Raw genomic sequence first — 26115 nt, 5'->3', positions numbered from 1 at the left:
CGAGCTGGGGAAGGGGTAGAAAGACCAGAAGAGAGAGTCTTTTTTTTTTTTATTTAAATTCAATGAATTAACATATAGGGTATCATTAGTTTCAGATAGAGTTCAATGATTCATTGGTTGTATATTACACCCCATGCTCTTTATATCATGTGCCCTTCTTAATGTCCATCATCCAGTTACCCCTTCCCCAGTCTACCTCCCCTCCAGAGACCTTAATTTGTTACCTATAGTTAAAGAGTCTTCAGGCAACCCAGTGGCTTAGTGGTTTAGTGCCGCCTTCAGCCCAGGGTGTGATCCTGGAGATCCAGGATCGAGTCCCACTCAGGCTCCCTGCATAGAGCCTGCCTCTCTCTCCCTCTCTCCATCTCTGTCTCTGTCTCTGTCTCTAATAAATAAATAAAATCTATTTTAAAAAGGGTCCTTTATGGTTTTTCTCACCTCTGACTTCTTCTTATTTTATTTTTTTCCTCCCTTCCCCTATGATCCTCTGTTTTTTTTTTAATTAAATTCCACATATGAGGGAAATCATATGATAATTATCTTTCTCTAGTTGACTTATTTTGCTTAGCATAATACACTCTAGTTCTACCCACGTCCTTGCAAATGGCAAGACTTCGTTTTTGATGACTGAGTAATATTCCATTGTGTGCAAGCACACACACGCATGTGTGTATGTATTTATATATATATACACATATATACACACATATATGTACATATATATCTTTTGGATAAATACCTTGTAGTGCAATCGCTGGGTCTATTTTTGACTTCTTGAGAAACCTCCATACTGTTTTCCAGAGTGGCTGCACCAGCTTGCATTCCTACCAACAGTGTAAGGGAGTTCCCCTTAGGGAACTTTTCCCTTAGGGAAAAGTTTTCCCTTAGGGAAAGAGAGTCTTAAGCAGACTGCACGGATCACAAAGGGAGCTCAGTCTCACGACTCAGAGATCATGAGCCAAAATCAAGAGTTGGGTGCTCCACCAACTGCACCACCCAGACACCCCTGGTATGCTCTTCAATCAATGATTTATTCAGTTGTTATGTGACATTAAAATACTTAACTTTGCACACACATTTTCATTAAAATATATTTTTTTAAATCCTTCGTTAACTATCTACCTATTTTTCTATTAGGTTTTCATTGTCAATGTGTTTATTGGTTTATTATCGATGTTAACAAAAATGTTAAATTTTTAAGACAAATCTAAATAAAATTTTCTCCCTAAAGTTTAGAGTGTTAAAATAAATAAAACAGAACTACTTGGTGAATATTAAGTTGAAGGTAAACAATCTAATACCAATAAAATGAAAGAAATAAATGACTTTCTCACACAAGGTATCTCCCCCAGGATTGAAAAGGAATCTTAATATTTAATTCTAAGTTTCTAATTCCTCTATCATTTTTCTCTGTGGGTGATACCCTTCCTAGTTTTATTGAACTTTTCCCTCAGTATGCATTGCATGATGAGCCATTTCAATAATGATATACGTACCCCCAAATAATGTGTTTTCTTATCCTTCTGAAATTCGTTCTTTGACAATCTCCAGCTCAGGTTTGCCCCCTTGTTTGCCTTCTCTATTCTTATCCTGAGATGCTATTTCTAGAGAAAGTGGCAAAATTATGCACATACTGCTAACTGTCTTCCTAGGTTTCTGTTTCTCCTTACAAATGGAAACCTGATTTTTTTCAGGGTAACAATGTGTCTAGCTAATATAATCCATTTCCCAGCTTATCTTGGTAGTTCTGGTAACTTAGATGTGTGCTGAGAATTATTAGAAAAGTTTTACTCTCCTGACATAGGTTCTATGCACCCCTCATTCTCTACTTATCCTCATCTTCTTGTCTCCAAGATATGAGAAGGATATGAGGAAAGAACATGAGACACTAGAGGTAAAATGCCATGTTGGCACCATGTAAGGTGACTAGCTGTCCTGGTTTACTAGGACTAAGGAGGTTTCTTAGATATGTGACTTTCAGTTTTAAAGCTGGGATAAGTTGGTCATCCCAGCATGATGGGACAATGAAAATGAAAGATATATACTTAGGATGGTGGAGGAGAAAGAAGAGGCTAGAAGGGTGATTCCTGATGGCACTCTAGAGGTACTGTATGAGCCATGCCATTCTGGCTTTTTATTACTAAAAGAATAAGTCCTATGTGTCAAACCATTGGATGTGGGTTTGTCATAGATGCTCAGATATGATCTCTAACTGCACTCACTATGTTCAAGAACTCTGATTTATGTGAAACACATGAGAGTCCATCTGAATGGTGTCATCTGCACTTGTACAGCACACGGCCTATGCAGACCAAAGCTATACTTTCTTAAAGCTACAAACCTCCTACGGTTCCAACAATGGTGATTTCCTGCAGGTAATGCTCATTGTTTCTTAGATATCTTCCCTCGTGAAATCTCCTCAAACTGTATCCTCTTTTTGTTCTTCATGTGGTTTTTTAGAAAAAAGAAATTAGTTCTCTTTTTCAAAGTGTATCTCTCCAACTATGAAGTTGATTACTTCCTTTTCCATCTTACCTGGGGTCTTAATTTATCTGATTTGATTGAAAAATGTCTAGTTTTCTCTTTTTGAGATTGTAACAATAAATATGATGGAATTTATATAATGATATGATCCTAGGGTAAACTAGTTTACCTCCATGTTAAATATTCTAGTAAAAAAATGAGATTTTGAATAAGTTATTAATGAGCTTGCTCACCTAAATCGTCCGAAATTTAGATTTATCTTTTATTTGTTAAGTTTCTTAATAGTATATTAAGAGCAAATATACAAAATCTTCTATGGAAAAAAATCAAAACCTCCTACTTAAGGTTAATGCTAAACTATTTTTTTTTAATTTTGAAGTAGCTACAAACATTCAGAACTTAAATCAACATTGTTGAAATAATTTACTTCTGATTTATATATCCCCCTGCTTTCCCCAACATATCATCCTAGTTATATATAAAACTTCGGTATTAAATTGAGTAAACCTACTTCAGGTTTTCATTCATCAGTTTGCTAGAACCTGATGTTTTTGTATATCTGGAAATATCATGTGGGTATCCGGTAGGCTAAAGTCAGAAACATCTTTGTTGAATAATGGTTTCTAATGTAATAAGAAATATGCAGTGGAGAGAAAAAAACACTTGGAAATAAATATAAGTCCTCATTCAGTCTATATGATCTTAAAGAGTTCACTTCTGTCTCATTTTTCCTATTTATTTCCCAAATGGATTGTGCATATACTACAGAAAACTAGGATGGTATAAATAAAGGAATATTGTTTCAGATCCCCAGAGCTATTTAAATAGCCCAAGACACTGGGTGAAAGAGGGACAGGATAAATTATATGTAGTATTTGTGAAATACTAGATTTATTTCTATCATATAATGTTTTAGTTATTTATTAGAGTATGACAAACCATTTTGCAACTTAGATGCTTAAATAGCAATCATGTTGACATCACTTATAGTTTGTAGTCCCACTGGGCTCAGCTAGACAAATCTTGCAATGGGCCTACTTGGGGTTCTTCATGAAGTTGTAGTAAATGGTGGCTGGGGGTGGAGTCATCAGAAGGCCCAACTGGGATGATGGGCTGAGTGGGTCTCTCCACTCCTCCAGGTTGTCTCAGGGCCTCTCCACGTGGCCTCCTGGTGTGGTCTCTCCACATCAGCAAAGTAGCCAGACTTCTTTAATGGTGGTTTCCAAAGGTGACCATTCCAAGACATGACACAGAAGCTGCCAGTTCTCTTCAAATCAAGGTTAGGAGACAGGATAGTGTCACTCTGCCTCATTCTATTGCTTAATGCAAGTACAGGTCAGACTAGATACAATGTGAGGCAACACTTAGGGGTGTAGACTCCAGTAAGCATGGTTCATTGAGGGTATCTTTGGAGTCTACCTAGGACAGGTATCCTTAATAGCTAAAAGAAAGGCATAAAAACAGTGCTTCCTTTTTCCAGTGTGGGAATCTATAGATGTGCCTTTTAAAAAATAACTTTTGGGTGGTATTTTCATTATGTTTCTAGTGTACCAATGATCTCTGATAGAATGCTGTGTTTCATAGTCAAGAGACTCAGCCTATGGTACTCCTCAACCAATTTGGTTCTAGACTTGGGATTTCAGTTACATTTTTCCATCAGAGGAATTTTCAAAAAAAATAGAGGGGGCTTAATCAAAATGAAACGAAAATAAAAGGAATGCTCTAAACGAATGATCATGTATTAGGCTATCTGAAGAGCACAGGCACCTAGATAAAACTGATTAGGAAGGAGACTTCGAATTACTCCATGGAGGTCATTTAATATCTAGCCTAATGGAGAGAAAACAAAACAAACTTTCTGAGAAGTTAACCATTCTTCCATAGATCTCTTGGCACTGCTACATTATGACTGTTCCTGACTCCACCATCACCACAGTGAAATATAAATGAGTTCCCTGGCAACATGTGTGGGATGGGAAGCGTGGGATTCACAGGAGCCTTTGTGACCTTAGGAAAATGTTTTCTAAGATGAACTACTCCCACACATTCTTTGGTCAGTTTATTTTTATGCTTTCTAGTATATTATATTAATCTTCCAAATTAACACAACCTACCTCTCAGAGGTTGCTGATGCCACAGTGTACTGGTGTAGCAAACAAGAGGCTTGGAGAAAAAAAAAAAAAAAAAAAGAATGGTGTCTAGAAAAGCAGAGAGACTGAAGACAATAAATAAATATCTGTCATTTACCTTGGGCCTATCAAGTTAACAAATTATGTGCTGCAAATCAAGAGGTTAATTCTGTCTCATATTTCACTGAAATTGTATCAAAGAATGCTTAGTACATAGACATAATAAAGTTAGAGAAATCCACCTTGACAAATGACATTTTGCATTATTTTAAATTACTATAATTATATATAATTATTGTTGTTTTTACATATGACCATATGACACAGGAGTTAGGAATATAATTTATTACCAAGTCAGTTTCAGCTGTTCTAGATATTTTAAATGTGATTTAGAGAATACACAAATGACCTCTATCCGGATAAGAGATTTGATAAAAGGCTGATAGTGACATCATAGTTGGAAACGGGCATTTAAAATATATATAAGTCTATATTAGAAAAGGTAGGGAAGGGCAGCCCGGGTGGTTCAGCGGTTTAGCACCGCCTTCAGCCCAGGGCCTGATCCTGGTGTCCCGGGATCGAGTCCCACATCGGTCTCCCTGCATGGAGCCTGCTTCTCCTTCTGACTGTGTGTCTCTCTCTATCTGTGCGTCTCTCATAAATAAATAAAATCTTAAAAAAAAAAAAAAAAAGGTAGGGAAATGCAGGATGAGAATCCAATGGAAGGACATATGTTAGCGGATTCTAATTTGCTACTTTAAATTTTTTTTTTTTTAATTTTTATTTATTTATGATAGTCACAGAGAGAGAGAGAGAGGCAGAGACATAGGCAGAGGGAGAAGCAGGCTCCATGCACCGGGAGCCTGATGTGGGATTCGATCCCGGGTCTCCAGGATCGTGCCCCGGGCCAAAGGCAAGCGCCAAACCACTGCGCCACCCAGGGATCCCTAATTTGCTACTTTAAACGCCTTGCTGTCTTTGGTAGCTGGGCAAAGATATGAGTTTCAGATTCACGTGTACTATAGGTTTAATTTTAGGGTCTACTGAGAGTTTTTGCTCCATCTAGGAGCCTGTAGGATACAGAGAGCACTGTAGCAGCTACTCAGTAACCACAGCTAGGGAGTCTTTATTCCGGTTAGCTGGTAACTCTGCAAAATACATCTCATTTGGAGTTTGTTTAATCATTTGAAGGAAAGGGGACTACACCTTACAGATTTTATAAGCAAAAACTACTTTTAGGCTTGTTTTTAAGAACAGTAACAAATAAAGCTGGCAACAGTACTTTTAAAATGGAAAGCTTAAATAAGCTTTCTTTTAAAAGGAGCATATAAGCAGACAGCCACAGCCGATGTTCCTATCATAATGCTTACTATGTCAAAGACTTCTGTAGTCTAGGGCCACATCAGGGCCAATTAACGAACATAACTTGTGTATGTTGGTGTAAACAAAGCATTGTTATGAGCAGTAGTCTTACAATAACCTGGAAGGGGTTTGGTAGACCTTCATAGTTATTTGCAGCTTCTGCTATGGTCTTGTTTAATATTAATAGCGTGTGAGATGCATTAGCAGTGAACAGAGTTCTTTAAATTTGTGGGGAAATTTGAAAGAGTGCCAGCAATAACTCTTTTCCGGACTCTTTCCAGATGCAAAGTAACTAACTCCTTCCTTTCAAGGGTAGTGTGAAGGATAGCAGCTGGGGAAAAAAATAGAGTTTGACTATGGGAGGCTAGGTACAGCCAACTCCTGGTGTTTGTAATAGAGAAACTTTCAAGTTTGTTGATCCTACCGGGCATTTGGTATACCAGTCAGGTGTGCTGTGGCCTACTGCTGTTACTGTTTCTGCAGCCTTTGACATGCATGAACTCACCAGGCTGCCACTTCAGAGAATCAGGAGCAAATATGGAATGCTACAGGTAAGGTGTAGCTGAAATGGAGACTGAGTGACCCTGTAGGAGAACATAGAGCAAGTAGGCTGGATGCTTTGTGAAGTAAACAGAGTTCTTTAAACTTGTGGCATAATATGGAAGACTGCCTGCCATTGGTATTTATTTTAAAAATTACTGTGTAAACAAATCTGAGTGATGGACACTAGGTACACTAGAGGATTAAAAGGAATCTTTTGAATCTTCACTTAAAATCGTTAACCCTAAAATTAAAATAGTAGACTTTTGCAGTTTTTAGGTATTGTAATTATTGAAAGCAAAAGTTGCAAACAGGAAGATATTGAAGTATACCTCTACCAATCAAGAAAGGAACTGAATGGGGGATGCCTGGGGGGCTCAGCGGTTTAGCGCCTGCCTTTGGCCCAGGGCACGATCCTGGAGTCCAGGGATCAAGTCCCATATTGAGCTCCCAGCATGGAGCCTGCTTCTTCCTCTGCCTGTGTCTCTGCCTCTCTCTCTCTCTGTCTATCATAAATAAATAAATAAAGCTTTAAAAAAAAAAAAGAAAGGAACTGAATGTACTTCACGATAGGGCACAGACATTATAAAAGACTTAGTTTTCAAATTTGTAATTGTAAAAAAAAAATTTGTGATTGTGCTTTGGTTCTTTGGAGCACTTAAACTTGTGAGGAGAATCTTTTCATAGAGCTTCTGTTTTTCAGTGAATAAAATTATATTTTGCATCTAACTGGATTAAAAATGAGAAGACCCATAATTTTGCAGTATCTAAACTTGGTTGCAACTATCAAAATAAACATAAAGAAAATATATATGATGAGCTTTGTCTTGTAAAAGTATTTGCTGAATGATGTTACTCTGAGTGAGGTTGAAAAAAGAACACTCCTATGGAAAGATTTGGGCTGAAAACTGTGCATTTCAATATAAAGACATTTAAATTGAGAATATATTTTATTTATTAGAGTTTGCTTTGAACTTACTAGGTACCTCAGCACTTACAGAGAAAATTTTCAATTGAAAACATCATGGTAGGGATGCCTGGGTGGCTCAGCAGTTGAGCCCCTGCCTGTGGCTCAGGATGTGGTCCCAGGATCGAGTCCCACATCAGGCTCCCTGCATGGAGCCTGCTTCTCCCTCTGTCTAGGTCTCTGCCTCTCTCTTTGTGTCTCTCATGAATAAATAAAACCTTTAAAAAATATATACCATGGTATACAGAGAAGCATTAATGGTGTCAATAATTTCAAATTTATTCAAATCTGAGGAAGATTTGAGGCAATTTTTATGAACAGATTAAAAATAAGGAAAACTACATTTTAAAAAAAGTGCATTCTCTGGAAAAATACCAGTATGTAGTGCTAGAAAAAAAATACACTAAGAAATTGATTAATCTATGTGAATATGTACTGAGTTTGCTGCTTATGCCATTTTTAGCATTCATGTAATTGATAAAAAAGCCATAAAATTTAGTGTATAAATATATATTTATGTGTTTATATATGTAACTTATATTATTGGAAAATAATATTTCAATAGAACTATTCAATATCTCCATCAAATATAATCAAACTTCCATTCAATAAATAAATATATCTAAGAATTAAACAATTTTAATTAATTTTATTGTTTCTCTTTTTTGTTCTCAAATTATGTCCTGGTTAGATCGGTAAATAGGCCCACTAAGTGTAAAAACATGAACACACACATACATATTAGATATATACATGTGCACATGTCTAATATATATGTGTATGTATATATATATATATATATGTATATATATATTTTTTTTTTTTTTTTCCTCCCCAACAATGGAGATCTCAGCTTTTGGTGAGAGAGATTTAAAGGCAGCAATATGGTTTAGAGGAGGTGGAAAAAACAAAAAACATCATTTTTGAATGGATATTTCAAAAGAAAAGTAGGCTAAAATAATCCTGTTTCCTTTGCCCTGCAATAGTTGCCCAGATTTTAAGAAACTATCTTCATCCAGCCACAGTCGTGTATAACCCATCACTAAGCTCAGCACAATGCCAGGTACGTTGGAAGCTTCAAGTAAGTAATTATGGAATGAAAGAACAGACGGGCTTTACAAGCAGGGAACCTTGCTAAGTGTTGGGAATGCAAAGCTGTGTAGGGCATAGCCCCTCCTCTTCAGAAATGTTTCTATTCGGGAAAGCAAAAAAGCCATAAAAGTGAAATGTGAAATAAACTTTAAAGCCAAAAAATTCCAAACAAGTCTGAAAGTTAATTACAGCTCAGTTATTGCTGATGCATTTCAAGTAGTGTTCTGAGATAGTTATCATAAATATATATATATATGGGAATCCCTGGGTGGCTCAGCAGTTTAGTGTCTGCCTTTATTTAGCCCAGGGTGTGATCCTAGAGTCCAAGGATCGAGTCCCACATTGGGCTCCCTGCATGATGGAGCCTGCTTTTCCCTCTGCCTGTGTCTCTGCCTCTCTCTCTCTATGTCTCTCATGAGTAAATAAATAAAATCTCAAAAAAGAAAAATAGGCCCACTAAACCAAGTTCCCGTAACTTCTCTCTGTACGGGGCAGAAATTATTTCAATTATTATATTAGCAAGTAGTTTGATGGAAATGCTAGTACGATGCACATATTTATAATTTTTTTCTCTAAACACATATTACAGCCATGAAATTGAAGGAGTCGAAGACTATATATAAAGCTTCGTGGCGAACAAGCTAAGTGGTAATTAAAATGGCTTATTAAGCAAATGCAAATCAAAATTGTATTTTTTTTTAAAAAAATCAAGTTTCAGCTCTCGTATTCTGGAGAATTTAGATCTTCTGCCTTTTTTGCTTGTGCTTTGGAATAGAACCTCAGGATTCTCTCTCTCTCACACACACACACAAAATGAATTAAATAGTAAGATCAGAAAAAACATTTTAAAATAAATAAATAAATAAATAAATAAATAAATAAATAAATAAATAAATAAATAAATAAATAGTAAGATCAGGGGATCCCTGGGTGGCGCAGCGGTTTGGCGCCTGCCTTTGGCCCAGGGCGCGACCCTGGAGTCCCGGGATCGAGTCCTGCGTTAGGCTCAGCCTGCTTCTCCCTATGTTTCTGCCTCTCTCTCTCTCTATCATGAATAAATAAATCTTAAATAAGAATAAATAAATACTAAGATCAGCAAGCTGCAAATGGGTATCCCTAGCCAGGAATAAGCAGAGCGCAAGGCTAAGCCGAAGCGCAATCTATTCGGTCATAGGTTTCTCTAGTTAACTGCGATAGCTGTACTTTGAAATTGCAGGAAAAAAATAAAAAAAAAAAAAAATCAAAAGAAACAGATGGCAGGCTGGTTTAGTACTTGGGAAATAAATATTCAAATTAATGGAGACTGGGAGAAGGAGAGCTCGCGGCTTCAGCGTCAGTGATAAAACAATGAAGACGGCGCGTTTCCCAGCTCGGTGGCCGCAGGCACATCCACGGCGGCGGGGTCCCCGCGAGCGCGAGCAACCGGCCCGAGCGGCCCCCGGGACTGCCCGGCGGGCTGCCCTCGGCCGTGGCCTCTCCCCGCGGCGGCGCCGTCCCGGGGGGGGGGGCGGGGCTGACAGCGGACCCCGAGTCCTGCCCCTCCCCCTGGCGGAGGCCGCCCCGCACCCGCTGCACGTCTCGGTCTTACGAGTCTTCCCGGCTCTTGCCCGCTCCCTCCGTCCCGGGCTGACACAGTCAAAGGCGCCCGGGCATGTAGGGGATTGCGAGGGAGCCCGCGCGACCGGGGCGGGGACGTGGCCTTTCGGGACGGGGGCTGTGAGGAGCTGCCAGGGGCAAGCCCCCCAGCTCGGCTCCACCCCGGGGGCGGCCAGGGCGCCCCCGCCCCGAGCCGCGAGCCCCTCCGGCCGGGAGGACAAAGGAAGGCTCCGGGCCGAGCGGCGCGGGGCGGGTGGGAGCGGCGACTCGCGTGAGCTCGGGGACGCGAGGACGCAGCCCCCGCCCCTCGCCCCGCCCCCCGGAGGCGGGGCCCCAAGGCCACCCCCGGGAGAGGTTGTCCAGCGACGCCGGCAGCGGGGTCCGGGCGCCCGCACACGCCCGGGCACAGGCGGCGGCGGCGGCGGCGGCGGCGGCGCGGTGGGGAGGGGCCGGCGGGCGAAGAAAGGCCGCGCGGGCGGCGGGGGCGGGGCCTGCGCGGGGGCGGGGCCGCGGGGCGGGGGCGGGGCCGGGGCGGGCGGGGGCGGGGCCTGGGCGGGGCGGAGCCGGCGGCGTCCCGGGCTGCCTGAGACAGTCACTGCCCTGGCGGCGGCGGCGGCGGCGGCGGCGGCGGCGGTTGGCCGGTGGGGGCTGGGAGGAGCTCGACCGAGGCTGCCGGGGCAGCTGGAACTGGCCGTCGCCGGGGGCCAAGCGGGGGATCTGGAGCCGAGGGCGAGCCCCGGGCCGGGCGGAGGACGCGGCTGCAGCTGGAGCCCGGGCAGCGCTGGCGGCCGCGGATTCTCGGAGGAGCAAGTGTCTGGGGCTCGGCGGCGGCGGCGGCGGCGGAGGTAACCGAGGGGCGGCAGCGGCGGCACGAGCCAGGCCCCTGCTCGGCTCGGGGGCTCGGGGGCTCGGGGGCTCGGGGGCTCGGGGGCTCGGGCTGTGGCTGGGCTCGAACCTGACTCCCCCGCCCGCGCCTTTGCAGCCCTCCGGCCGCAGACCCCACGTCTCGCCCCGGATCTGCCCCGGGGGGTCGGGCGGCGGCGGGGGCGGCGCGGGGCCGGGGACCCTCGGGGGCGGCGACCCCTCCCCTGGGATCCGCGAGGACGTCGGGCACCCCTCCCCCCCCCCCGGAGACACACCCCAAGATCTCGGGGCGGGGCGGGGTGTTGGGGCGTTCCCAGCCCTGGGGCCGGGAAGAGGTGCGTGGCCTCGCGAGGTGGCCCCCCTGCGGCTCCCGGCGGCCGCGCCGTCCCGAGGTGGTTCCCGTCCCTGGGAATCCCGGAGCTCCTTTTGTCTCTCAGCTGGAAGCCGAGGCCGGAGCTGTCGGCTCCCCCCCGCGCCCCAGCCCCGAAGCGCCCCGCTGCTCCCCGCAGCCTTTCCTCGGGCCGCTGCCGTAGTTGCATCCCTCGCCCCGGTCCGCGCCCTTCATCTTCAGCGCGGAGGACGGACGGACCGACTCCCACCGCCCTCGCAGTTAGATGTGTCATTCATGGAAGATCATCCCCAGCCTCCCCTCAAACAAAAAAAAAAAAATTTTTTTTTCCTCCCTCCCCTCCCCGTTCCCCTCCAGCCGCAGCCCGGGTAGGGACCCCCTAGATTTTGCGAACTATCAACAAAAGAAGTGTGACTTGGGCGAGTCAGCAGAGTCCTCGACTGGCTGGACCGTGCAGTGCAGTGGAGCTTCCTTTAACTGGCGCTGTTCTACCAAGCTAGTCCGAAGGACCTTTTGGGCCAAGAGTTGAGGATGTTACTGTGTGTGCATAAAGCCCTTTTTTTTTTTTTTTTTTTTTTTGTTCTTCCTACAGTAAGTTTACAAACAACAATAAGAGCAATCTAGGGTAACGATTGAAATGTAAGCTGTTTGGGAAGCATAACCGTAGAGGAAGGAAAATGTAATTATGATTCTGGAGGGGGGGGGGTGGTAATTGTCCAACTTTTTGAAAGTGCCAAAGATTAAGTCTATGGGTTTTTGTTTTTTTTTTTTTTTTTTTGGAAGTATATGGATCTTTGTAAGGATTATTTTAAGTGGCAGATTGTATCCTTTGTGAGCTTCTAAGTAAATAAGCTCTTAACGTTATAATATTTTGCCCTAAGATCTATTTTGGTTACTTGTGGAAATGTTGATTTTCCCAGGCATCTTGAACCTGGGAAACCTGTGAACAGGTTCGTTAAGAATCTACCCTCTTGAAAAGTGCATTTGAGGAATGCTTTGGATTATGAAGGCCTGTCATTTCTGCCACATGAAAGGCCATGACTTGAAACCGTTTCCTCGCTGGCAGTTGCCCAGAGGCCTGAAACTGGCAAGGTCTAATAGTTTGAGCCACTGTCCTTCCACAAGAAATATAGAGCTACCTGTCTGCTGTATACGCGTAATCTAGTTGATGGCATTTACTATAACGGACATATTTTCTGCATCTAATTTTCAGATACAGAGTTAACACTTCGAATCTGGAGAAGCATTTTGTGCAAATTGAAAGATTGGGCATTCTCTTTAGTTTTCCAGATGTATTGTCTCATCTGTACACTCGAAACATCCACAATCACATAAACTCCAGACATAACCATGGAGTTATGTGACCCATCAAGATTTAGGGAAAGTATTGCCATGCTTTGGAACCAGGCAATTTTCTACCAGTTCAACAGTTAAACTAATATATTCTCTCTGCTGATAATCAAGAGTAAAGAGCCAAATAAAGTCATGCACATTCAGTTGGCAAGTGGCATCTGTGGCTATTGAGTTTTACTGTAACTCGTTATGTATCATTCAAAGTCAACTTAATATGCAAGTTATGTCCTAATGGATGTAAAGACCTGTGTTGATGTATCCAGGATCTAGCAGATGTTGAAGATAAGGAACCTATTATGACTAATCCTTGGGAAGAGAAAGTCTGCAAAATGGCTCAAACGAGTTTACTGCAGGGGAAGCAGTTTTACTGTAGGGAGTGGGTTTTCCACAAGCTTCAGCATTGCCTCCAGGAGAAAACTAACTGCTGCAATAGTGCTGTCAACACACCATCCCTTGTAATGAATTCTGGGAATAATGCTAGTGTTGTCTCTGGAAAAGGAGCTGCCTGGGGTGTGTTGTTGGTAGGAGGGCCTGGCAGTGGCAAGACAGCCCTATGCACTGAGCTGTTGTGGCCAAGTTCACCTACAAGCTTGCAGAGAGGTTTACATCGACAGGCTTTGGCCTTTCATTTCTGCAAAGCCCAAGACTCTGATACTTTGTGTGTTGGAGGGTTTGTTAGAGGTCTAGTTGCCCAGATCTGCCGCAGTGGACTACTCCAAGGATATGAGGATAAACTAAGGGATCCAGCAGTCCAAAGCCTCTTACAGCCTGGAGAATGTGAAAGGAACCCAGCTGAAGCATTTAAAAGGTAACAGTAAGAATGCCCTGGTGTTGTGGTTTCTAAGCAAAAATTCACATGTTTTCTAGATTCTCTCTCTCTCTTTTTTTTTTTTTAGTTTTTTTTTTTTAATTTTGTGGGGTACCTGTACTATCTCTGTGTATTTGGGGGTAATCTGTAGTTGAAATACACATGTCTACTTTGAGTATTGAAAGAAACAGAATTTAAGCTTTGTGTTGCATAGGATATGGATTAAAAGTATGTCTTTTATTTTACTTGTTTAATAACAGAATGTGAAGCACTGTTGAAATTTAATTTTTTTAAACTTATGATAATTATTTATTTATTTTTCTACTTTTACCTATAACTGGTGAGGGATTTTTGTTCTTATGGTAGAGAAAACCATTTAGCTGCCTGAAAGTGGGCTACGTTTTCGGGGAGAGCGAACTGAATATGATGCTGAATTTAAAGGAGCTTTCAGCATAGAATCTATTATCTTTTTTGGTTACAGTATTATTATTTCTCTAAGAGAAGTTCTCTTTGAAAGAGATCATTGACCATTGAGAATCTGCAGAAAATCTGTGTTTTGGGGACTTATTCCCCTATCAAGTAAACAAAAAGTTAAGTGGTACTTTTAAATATGTGATATTTATAAAATAATGAAAATCTGGCATAATTTTAGTATTTTCAGTGGTCAATATGAAAAACAACTTTTCCCTAACCTCAATTAAGCATTTTCCCATAGGTAAATCAATTGGTCTAAGAAGTGAGCAAGTTGCTTTTTAGAGTTGTTGTAGATCCAAAGTGTATTCAAGAAAATGTGATTCCTTGAGAATAATTCTTTGCATATCACCCGTCTCTGCTCGTTGTAAAAGAAGCAGGCATATTGTTATTTTTGTGCTTGCTATTGCCTCACTGTCACTTGCATTACCCATTTTCCATAGACTTTTATCCCTGCACGGTAAATAGTTCTTAGCAGGCGAAAGTTTGTTCCCTAAAGCGGCAGGTATACTGTGTGGTGGAGATTAGCATACCTGTGTGTGTGTGTGACACACCATATGTCCATCTGTTTCTCCGTGTGTCCCTTAGAGTCATTGAAACAGGATTTGAATCACTATGAAAGGAGTGATTTTTTTATGATGTCCTCAGATTTAATGGCATTAAATCTATTAATTTTTAAGTGATAATTGAAAATACTAATAATATAGCAAACACTATGTGTCAGTGTTCTAAATGATTTACAAATATTGTTACGTGATTTTCATAGCAATCCTGTGAGATAGGTGCTGTGATTACTCCCACTTCATGGATGAGGAAGCCAAGGCACAGGAAGCTTAAGTAGCTTGTTTAAGGTTACAGGCCAGTCAGTGGCAGAGCTAGGATTTGAAGCATGTGTGTATGTGCAAAGAGTCATAGAAACTCTTGAAGGACTCGAGGGGAGAGTAGATTGGAAGTTTGTGGAGGACAGGGGTGTGCGTCACAGTTGTGATTTGGAGTGTAGGTTTCAGATTACTCATATAAGTGATGTGTAGTAGTAATCTGGAATGATCTTTATGGATAGTGGTATATGAATTTAAACATGGGACAGGTATATTAAAGTCACCCAAAGGGAGGTATCTTTGAGAGGTGTGATATTACTGCAGTTTTTAATGTATAATTGTAGTTCAATAAAACTCAGGGCAAATCTGTTATCTTTTCCTGTTAGCCACCAACATCAGGGTTAAAACTATTAGATCATTTTTAAGTAACAAGTAAATCCGATAGGTGATACTGGTGCACAAATATGAAATACCAGGTTCAGTGGACAGTTTTAAAAATGGAATCACTGTGAATGGAACCAGTAGTGTAATCCTTAATATATAAAACTCTATAAGATACTTAAAATCTCTGTTTATCAACAGCTCTTTTCCTATGGACTTTCTACTTTCTCTGATGATCCTAACACTAGTTGAAGAGCTGAATTTTCATTTTTTATAATGCGATTTCTTATAAGTTATGTGGATTTAACATATTAGTGTTTCAAAGAACTTAGCTAAGTTGAATTTATTAGTCCAACTAAATTAAGCAGTTATACAGTTTATTCTCTTAGAATTCATATGTAAATTTCTAATGTCTTTAAAAATTTTAAATCATGTCTGATAAGTCTATATTTTTGCTTTATTTTGATTTTGAGCATATCATTCTGTATGGTAGCATAGATTTTTCTGAAAAAAGGTCCTTCTACTCAGATGGTCCCCCTATTTTTTTCCCTGTGTGACTTTTAACTAATTGAAGGGAAATAAGCAATTAGAGCTATATGTAAAAACCACACCAGTCCTGATTTTCGGATTGACAGAAGGAACTAATCACTTTGTATTCCTAATCTGTATTTTGATAGAGGAAGCATAGCCTTTTTATTTGGAACACTTTGGTGCTCTTAATCTCTTCCTAGATTTTTCAAAAACCTGGGTCACTTTCTTTCTTCATCACTAAAGTAATTAATCAAATAAATTAGATGACTCTGGTATTGTAACAACTGTTTATGGTGATTTATGGAGTACATTTCCTTTAAGACTGTGAAGCTCTAATATAACCGTAGTCAATTACAAATATGACAATACAGTTCATAGTTAAAGAGAAATATTTTTGCATTAGATGGTCTAAGCCTTTACTTTTTGGACAGAGAGTCAAGATTTTATTTTAAGTTTATTGGTGATTGATTGGTTAAATAAGTCCTTTAGAGCATTTTAATAGGAATTGATTTTATTTAGGCAGGGAGAAATGTAATTTAACAGGTAAACAATCACTGTTTTCAAGAAGTTATAATATTTTAAGCGAGACAGAGATCAAAGCATATTATAATATGCTTTTGAAAAAAATTAAGGGTAGCCCCGGTGGCTTAGTGGTTTAGCGCCGCCTTCAGCCCAGGGTGTGACCCTGGAGACCCGGGATCGAGTCCCATGTCAGGCTCCCTGCATGGAGCCTGCTTCTCCCTCTGCCTGTGTCTCTGACCGCCCCCCCCCTCTTTCATTCTGTGTCTCTAATAAATAAATAAAATCTTTAAAAGAAAAAAATTAAAAACCAGTTTTGTATTGTTACTTTTTAAACATCTAACACTTAATAGTATTGATAGTTTAATATATTCACGTATGAAACAATTTAATAGTAATAGAAAATTGATAAAAATCTTAGTTCTTCACAGATTCACAAAGTTGGGGGAATTGCAGAGAAGCGATTTATTATTGAATACATTTTTATACACTTTCTTCAATTTACTTCCTAAAATTTTCCCTAGTTTTTATCTTCAATAATACTAGATAGAATATGTAATACCACAAAAAAAACTTCTTAGATGAAGTCATACACCTACATGGTAACTTGTTAATTACTGGTCTATTGAAATCCTTTTTCCTATGTGATAATAAAAATAAGATGGGGGATCCCTGAGTGCCGCAGCGGTCTGCGCCGGCCTTTGGCCCAGGGCATGGTCCTGGAGTCCTGGGATCGAGTCCCACATCGGGCTCCCTGCATGGAGCCTGCTTCTCCCTCTGCCTGTGTCTCTGCCTCTCTATTTGTGTCTCTCATGAGTAAATAAATAAAATCTTTAAAAAAAAAAAAAAAAGAACGTTATTTTACTCTACTTAAATGCTGCTTTCTTTCTTTTCTGTCATAATATAGTATCTTGATTTTTAGATTTAGTTGTCACAAAATTTCTTCTGATATTCATTGATTTTTATAGCAAATATTTGAGTCTTGTGTTTTAAGCACAGTTCAGCTGGAGATACTTCTTGAGAACCTTCTGTGTGTTAGGTCGAATTCAGCTGTACAGAAATCAGTGAATAGAACAGACAAATGGCCCTGCCTTCATGGAGCTTAAGTTCTTACAATAAAATTTATTTGTATAAAGGGAAATAATATTTGGGGTAAATACTCGTTCGAGTGTTCATGAAACACTTGAATGTTTTAACACTAGTTGCAAAGAGTTATATGATCTGCTAAAGGGAATGATGGATGAAGACCCCTTAATTTATTTTTTTCCCTTTTCCGTTTTTCTCTTTTAATTGGTTAAGGTATTAACAATTAACAAAGCTATTGTTGCTATATTTAGATTTTTTTCCTCATTTCTGTTGATGAAACTAAGTTAATGACAATTACATTTTTATTTGAGAATTAGAGACAGATTTCTTTTTTTTTTTTTTTTTTTTGCTTTTTTTCCCTTTGCCAGTTTTGCCTTTTCAGGCTCTTTTTGGAAAACTTTGTATATTTTGTGTATTTTCTAGAGTTAGTGTTACCGTTCCCTGGCAGTCATAAAACTGTAAAACAAATCTCAGTTATTTTTGACAGAAGTATCAAGATATCTAAGTTAGGGAATGTGAGAAGGAGTGTGGTAGTTTCAGATGTTGTGACTGGTTTAGAGGCAGAAATGAATGAATGTGGTTATTTCATTCAACCAGAAACTCCTTTCTGAACCTTCCTGTCATGGTCCTTGAACCCAAGGGTGTTCTTGGCAATTTAGATGGATGTGGTGCTAGGAAATACAAATTTTTGTTCCTGGTAGATCTCATTCTGTAATTTTTATTTTTAATTAACAATCTACAGAACCAGGTATGAGTTTTCTATGTGTTATATCAATTTTCCTGAGTAAAAGAATTTTGTTCTGTGCGATGTGCAAATGGAATAAAATTGTGATGAAGAATTAGGATGACTGACTCTAAACTTTGAGAGTTTAGCAGAAAAAAATGTGTTAGTAGTGAAATGCTTGTTAGAAAGGAATTGAAGACCAAATGACATTTGTTTATGTCAGATGGGAATCCTCAAATGCTTAAATCTTCTAATCTTTTTATTTCCTTCTCCTTGAATATTTACAATTTTTCACTTGTATCTCTTTAGATTTTTAACTTCTTTATGCATGCATCTTCTGTTATCTCCTCTATTAGGCATATGCTTCTTCATGACATTATTCACGACTGATTAATTTTTTATGTTTACCTTAGTGCTTTGAACAGCACTTTGCATACAGTAAGTGATAAATGATTATCATTTGAATGAGTGAATAATGCTGCTTATCTATCTAGAATATGTCTGAACCTAATTGAAGGACAGCTGAAGCTCTTGCAAAAGAAAAAATTGAAATGTTATATGATTTAGGTCAGTTTTCCATGCAGACCAGTCTGGTATAGTGATTATTAATTTATTAACCTGCTGTGTCTGCTCTTTAGCATGTATGAATATGGCATTAGTCCAGATAGTTTTAAGTGGTCAGATGTCTATCTTCTGTCTTAACTGGCTCCAACTATTTTTGGCATACTCAACAAAGGGACAAGAACAGAATGAGACTGGAATGTGTGCTTCCCTCTTACTTTTGGTTTTGGGGTATTTTCAAGGGAAAATATTCCCTTTCCATTATCTGTCTTGTATAACTAATACTATTTAAAATAATTGTCATTATCTATTCCTAGCGATTATCAGATTAAAAGATCTTATAAAGTATCTTTACTGTTCATATTTTAAATAAATGAATATCATTTTCATAATCAAAATTCTATATTTCTTTTTAGCCTAAGATAGTTATTTTTCATTGAATTGTCTGTTGTTTCCAACTTTTAACCATGTTATTTTTACTTTAAGATGGACTTCCATTTATGCAAACCCGCCCATGTTCCCTTCCTAAAACCTCTTCTTTCTACCCCTGATGGATTCTTTCTCTTTTATACTTCATAATTAAGAGCCTTCCATTGATTCCCGTTCCTGGTACACCTTATCATTTTTACGAACGATTCCTTAACCTTTAGTCACTTCTGCTATAATGACATAACCTAAAAAAAAAAAAAAAAGAAAAATGACATAACCTATTGGTCCATATTTATGCTGTTTAATTTCAGCCACGTTTTTAGTTCTGCTTGGTCATTCTTTCATTTACTTCTTAGCTCAGAATTTTTTTTTTTTTTTTTTTAGACCAGAGAGAGTAAAAGTTATGCCCTACAAATAGAATATTTTTTACCCAATTCAGGAAATTCCACACACACACACACACACACATCCAGATTTTTATTTGTTCTTGGAAAGAAATGGAAATTTTGACATTATTAGGTTCTCATTTTTTTGAATCAGTAATCTGGTGGAACTGAGTTAGCTGCTGTCTTTAGATGGGGCCTACATGCCCTCATTTGATTGAGTTTCCCCAACTCTATTACTCTATTCCAAGACCACTTCATTTGTCTATAAATCCAGCCTGGCTCCTACTGGCATTTTCATACAGAAACATGTTTCCTATTCCTCTGAAAAAAATAGATTTTTTCAAATTTCCCACTAAATCTTCATATCTTGAATTTTTGTATGCAAATACTACTTTCACCTCATTTTTTAACTTATTGAAGTCAGACTTCTATGTATCCATAATCACAGAAAGATATTTATGCATAGTAGATTTTGAACTCATTGCTCACTCTATCTTAGCCTTAGAATTTGTTTCATTATTTGAATTTCTTCCTTTCCAAATCCCATGACTCTGTTCTTTGGTTACCCTCCCTAGTGAACCCTCTAGATTCTAAGTATTTGTTCAACAAAACATACTTAGGTCTCCCTTCTCTCTTTAAACATACTCCTTCAATAATTTTATTTACTTTACATGGCTACCAATGCTCATGTCTAATATGATAGCAATGAAATCTGTATCATCAGCTTTTTTTTTTTTTTTTTTTTTTTTTTTATTTATTTATGATAGTCACAGAGAGAGAGAGAGAGAGAGAGACAGAGACACAGGCGGAGGGAGAAGCAGGCTCCATGCACCGGGAGCCTGATGTGGGATTCGATCCCGGGTCTCCAGGATCGCGCCCTGGGCCAAAGGCAGGCGCCAAACCGCTGCGCCACCCAGGGATCCCTGTATCATCAGCTTTTATCCTCACTCTGATCAACATGTATCTTTTCACTTTCTGTTTTTCTTTTTTTTTCCTTTTTTTTTTAAGATTTTATTTGTTTATTCACGAGAGACACGGAGAGAGAGATAGAGGCAGAGACACAGGCAGAGGGAGAAGCAGGCCCCATGCAGGGAGCCTGACGTGGGACTCCATCCCCGGTCTCCAGGATCACACCCCGGGCTGAAGGCGGCACTAAACCGCTGAGCCACCAGGGCTGCCCTTTCTGTGTTTTTCAAATCATCATCTCTCTTAACATTTCTATTCATTGGCTCATTCATTTATTTCTGAAATGAATATTCTGCACCTGCTGGGTGCCTGAAATACACTCAGTGTCAGGGCTAAAGTTGTGACCCAAACAGGACACTCACCGGGTTAAGTGTGTGTGGGGAAATACATGGAACAAATAATCACAAAAATAAATGTAAAAATGCAACTTTAACAGGTGCCAAGATGGAAGGATACATGGAAAGCATATAATATGAAACTTGATCATTATCAGAAATTCTGGGAAAACTGACTTTTTTATCTAAGTTGTTCCTTAATTCTTATTTCCTAGACTCTTTCTACTTAAAGTGTGATCTTAAGATCAACCTTATTGGCATCACTTGGAGGTTAGTAAAAATGCAGAATCTCAGGTCTGTTGAATCTGAATATGCCTTTAAACCCATCTCCTAAGTGAATCTTGTACACATTGAAGTTTATTTATTTTTTTTAATTTTATTTATTTATAATAGTCACACACACACACACACAGAGAGAGAGAGAGAGAGGCAGAGACATAGGCAGAGGGAGAAGCAGGCTCCATGCACCGGGAGCCCGACTTGGGATTTGATCCTGGGTCTCCAGGATTGCGCCCTGGGCCAAAGGCAGGCGCTAAACTGCTGCACCACCCAGGGATCCCCCACATTGAAGTTTAAGAAGCACTGCCTTGAGCTTATTTCTAGAGGTGTTTTTTTTTTCCTATTAGTTTATTCTAAGGCATTTAATCTTTTTCTTAGAATGTTTCTTGAATCTTTTACCCTAATCTAGAGTATTTATTCATCTACTCCTAGTTGATCTACCTAATTTTAGACTCTATATCCCAATTCATTTTGTTCATAGTTTGCCAATTAACCATAGTAAAACAGTGCTTTCTTTGGGTCATTCTTCTGAGACTGTGATAACCTATACAACAAATTCAAATTTCTCTGCATATCTTAATAGCTCTTGATAATTTCATTCTGTTCCATCTAAAGTAGTATCCTGTTTCAGAAGCCTCATCAGAGCACATAAGGTCATTTGTTGTTTCAATAAACATTTTAAGCATGTAGGAGTGTTAAAGCTAGTAGGAGATGTGAAAAGTAAGAATATTCTTAACTTTTCTCAGTGTTGAGTGAGAACTTCATGTATGTATAATAAAGGTATGGATTTTTTATTATATATATATTGTAGATTATTTTCTTCTTAGGTGGTTTTGTTTTGTTTTTACTTTGTTTTTAGCATGTTTGCAGTTTTTAAAAAATGTTATGAAATAAAATGGTTTCCATATGGTAGAGGCTTGAATTTATGAAGTAGATGCTTTTCTGCCCTTAAAAATATCTCTAAGGGGTATCTGACTGGCTCGATCAGTAAAGCATTTGACTCTTGATTTCCAAGGTTGTGAGTTCAAGTCCCATGTTGGGCATAGAGCTTACATTTTTAGAAATACATTTTTAAGTATATTCTGATTGGTTGCCTATTTACCCTACTGTTGTTCTCATTATGTCTTTGACCATACTATATATAATTGTCTTACTTTTTTTCAGTCAGTTTTTTTGTCTTTCGTGTTATTCTAATCTGAGAAATATTCTACTGTTATTGTTTTTTTACTGTGTACATGCATAATTAAATATAGCCATTGGTAATAAAATAGAATTTTAAGTGTTCATATAATTGCTTAATAAATAAGTATTAATTAGGAGAACTAATTATATCTTGCGGTTATCTAGAAGAAAGATTAGGAGCTTTCCAGAAGTTACAGACCTTTTACAATTATGACTCATGATTTGAATACATAGAAACTGTGATAGATTGATTTGTTTTTGTTCTTCATCTCTCCATGTACTCTTGGTCTTTGCTATATGATATTGCAGGTCCTTCTACCAGAGGAGAAATATACTTCTCTGACTTTTTCCATTTGGTTCAACCATGTGATTTGCTTTGGCCAGTGCGATGTCAGTAGACATGATTCAAACAGAGGCTTAAAATGTGCATGAGTAGTTGGGTTTATCCTCTTTGTTTGTACTATCACCATGAGAAGGACATGTTGTGGCTAGCTTCTCGGTTCAAGGAGAATGCTAGAGGTGTGGAACCAATACTATACCACTATTGTAAAAATAGCTAACAGTAAAAAAGCTAAGGAAATAATACTTCACGTACAAAATCCATAATTTTCATCAAAAATTTAGAAATCATTGATTCCTCAATTTCACTCATCCCCTACATTCAATAATCCATTAACTATTTTTTATTTTATTTCAGTGATAAAACAAATGTCTTCACCTCTATGCAGTCCCATTTCTACTACTTCTGTTCTTTCTTGCATAGACTCCTGCACTAGCCTCCCAATATGGTCTTCCTGTTGCTGTTGTTGTCCCTCTTACCTTCACAAACCAGTTGGAGTATCAGATCGTATTAATTACCTGCTTAAAATCTGCCAGTGGCTTCTCACTACCTTTAGAGTAAAATATAAACTTACATGATCCAGTCTTGCCTAGCGTTTGACCTCAGCTTGTACCACTTTCATCCTTATTCATTGCTCTTTATCCACATCATTACCCTTGTTATGTTCTGAAATAGGTCAAATTCCAGCCAGTAGTTTTATGTGACTACTTGCTCTGATATCACTTAGATGCCAGCTTTAATATTACCTCCTCAGAGAGCCTTTCCTTTACATCACATCTTTAAGAAGTCTCCTACCCAGTCAGTTTCTTAAATCAGATCATCACACTTTTGTTTTCTTCATTCCTTAGTTTTCAGTGTCTCTCATGATCTGAAATTATTTTGTGCCATTTGTTTACTTTGACTTTATGCCTACCTACTGGAATGAGCAGACTATTTACCTGTCTTGTTCCCTTTATATCTCCAGGGCATAGAATATAGTAGAGACTCAGTAACTATTTATTGACTGAGGAATAATATATTTTAATTTAAAACATTAGGAATTTGGGGGGCAGCCCGGGTGGCTCAGCGATTCAGCACTGCCTTCAGCCCAGGGTCTGATCCTGGAGACCCGGGATCGAGTCCCACATCGGGCTCCCTGCATGGAGCCTGCTTCTCCCTCTGCCTGTGTCTCTGCCTCTCTCTTTATCTCTCTGTGTCTCTCATGAATAAATAAATAAAATCTTAAAAAAAAAAAAAGGAGTCAAGTAGAGAAATAGGATCCATACAATGTGTGGACTTTGAGGCTGTTGTAAGTACAACATGTACATTTATTTTCACTATTAGTAGTTTGGAAGACATCAGGTCTTTTAAACAGCATAGTAACATCTAGCTTAAGATTTTAAAGTATCATGTCGGCTACTTAGTTGAGAACTAGTTTGGTGAAGGTGGAAGCAAGGCAGTAAGTACCTGATTAGTGCAGTAATGGAAGTAAGAGGCAGTGGTGCTTGGACTTGGGTAGAGTGGTGGAGGTAGTGAGAATTATTGTGTTTTGATTATTTTTAAGATTGATCTGAAAGCACATTGGATGTGGAGTATGAAGAGAACAAAGAGAAGTATAATTATGGTTCTGAGAAACTGGAAGAATGGGATTGCCCTTTACTGAAATGGAGAAGACTAAGGGAAACACAAGATGAGGTTTAGAGGTCTGAAGTTTGGGTTTTAATATATATTCAACATTAGATATCTAAGCAGAGAAGTTGAGTAAGTAGTTAGATTCACAAGTCTAGATTCAGAAAAAAAGTTCCTGGCTGTGTATATAAATTTGGTTTTCAGTGGCATATAGATGGTACTTAAGGGCATTAATAAACTTATGTAAAAAGTGAATATAAATAGGTAAAGAGAAGATCCAAGATCTGGATATTGATATATTTCAAAATTGAAAGGTTGAGAAGATATGAAGAAGAGTAGCTTACTGTGGTAGGAGAAGAAAGCCAAATCCTAGAGGAGGGGATACGGAGGTGGAAAGAGCTTCACTTAGCCTTACAACTACACAAATAATGCAATAAATTAATTTGAGAATATAACTGCTACAAAGAAGACAGTTGAGATGCAGTGTTTAGAGTAGCAGTAGTAAGTGATGACAAAGTCTTAAGACATGGTGATTAGGGAAGGTGTCCTTCAGGAGTAAAAGACATGTTTGATGTTAGAACTGAAAGGAGAGCATTGTGGCTGGAGCAAAAGGGAGAACTCAGGAATGAAACCTATGATTTTTGACTTAAGAAACTAGGGGATGATTGGGCACCTGGGTAGCTCAGTCAGTTAAGCATCTGCCTTTGGCTTTGGTCATGATTCCAAGGTCCTGAGATGGAGCCCTGTGTTGGGCTCTCTGCCCAGCAGGGAGCCTGTTTCACCACCCCACCCCCATATTTGCACAAGCGCTCTCTCTCTCTCTCTCTGTCTCTCTCTCTCTCTGTCTCTCCCCCCTCCTCTTTCTGTTTCTCTCCCTCTCTTTCAAATAAATAAAATCTTAAAAAAAGAAATTAGGGGATGATAAGATACATTAAGTGACATGGAGAAGGCAGGTGGAGAAGAATGTATTTGGGAGGAAAAATTGAGAGGATACTTCTTTAAACATTTAGATTTGAGATGCATATGGGGTATCCACAGGGATAGATAGTTTGGGGGATTTTTACTTTTGAGATTTAGGTGAGGTCAAGACTAGAAAAAATAGCTTAACATTTTTAAAGCCATAAACTGGCTTCTGGTTGTAATATGATTGAGTAAGACATGGAAAATAGTACAAAAGCAAGGAAGTAAAATGATAAAAGAGCTATAAGCCCAAACCTCAATATAATATGGAAGTTAACATCAAATTGAGATGCAGACCAAACTAGCAGAACATTTATTCTTTAAAATAAGTCCATACCCTGAATATCATCAAGAGTATGAAAGCTCTTATTTGGAACCATGGAGACAGGTTAAAGACTTACGTACTAAAAGCTCCCCTGGACCCAGTTAGGCAGAAAGGAAGAACAAAGAGGGCAGAGACGAGTGAGTCAGACATTTGGGGGTAGTTCAGGAGAGGTTTGTGGTGAGAAACCATGCCTCATGTGTGTATCCCCACAGCTTCTGGTCTTAATTGGCTGGGGAGAAGTAGAAGCTCAAAGGCCTTTTTCATGCCTGTAACTGAGTCATAAGGAGAATTCTTACAAGCCTGGACACTGGATACAGTAACCTGCAATTGCTGGTCCAGAGGGAACTTATCTTACTGAAGAAGAGCTGTCACAGATATTTAAAAATATATCTCAGGAACAAAAGAGGAAGGAATCTGAGAAACCGAGCACAGAAAACTCTCACTGGAAAAATGTTGCCATGGAACAAAAGAAATGCGTGGCCAAACATCATGTAGCCTTAAATGAAAATGTAATTAATAAGCAATTGCTGGAGTTAAACTATTACATGAAGCAGAAATCAAAGTGCTTGGAAAAGAGATGGTAAGACAACAGAATGAAATGAAATATATCCAAAATATGTATTAGGACTTACTCTGTGAAAAGGGAGATATTTCAAATCAATAGGAGAAA

The 26115-nt window shown here is 39.3% G+C and overlaps 1 protein-coding gene across 1 annotated transcript in view; it reads left to right on the top strand.

Moving 5' to 3' along the window:
* The first annotated feature begins 10880 nt into the window (after positions 1-10880).
* The window catches only part of ANKRD50 (ankyrin repeat domain 50), a 30879-nt gene continuing 15644 nt past the window's right edge, over positions 10881-26115 (top strand). Inside the window, exons 1-2 of the mRNA XM_041759121.1 lie at positions 10881-11015; positions 12597-13544. Coding sequence (XP_041615055.1) covers positions 13033-13544 — 512 coding nt within the window. The 5' untranslated portion in view covers positions 10881-11015; positions 12597-13032. The remainder of the gene's footprint in view (positions 11016-12596; positions 13545-26115) is intronic.

Source organism: Vulpes lagopus, chromosome 6 (genome assembly GCF_018345385.1).
Source record: "Vulpes lagopus strain Blue_001 chromosome 6, ASM1834538v1, whole genome shotgun sequence".
Taxonomy (NCBI): Eukaryota; Metazoa; Chordata; class Mammalia; order Carnivora; family Canidae; genus Vulpes; species Vulpes lagopus.
The sequence above is the reverse complement of the archived record's forward strand: the minus strand, read 5'-3'. Positions and strand labels throughout refer to the sequence as shown.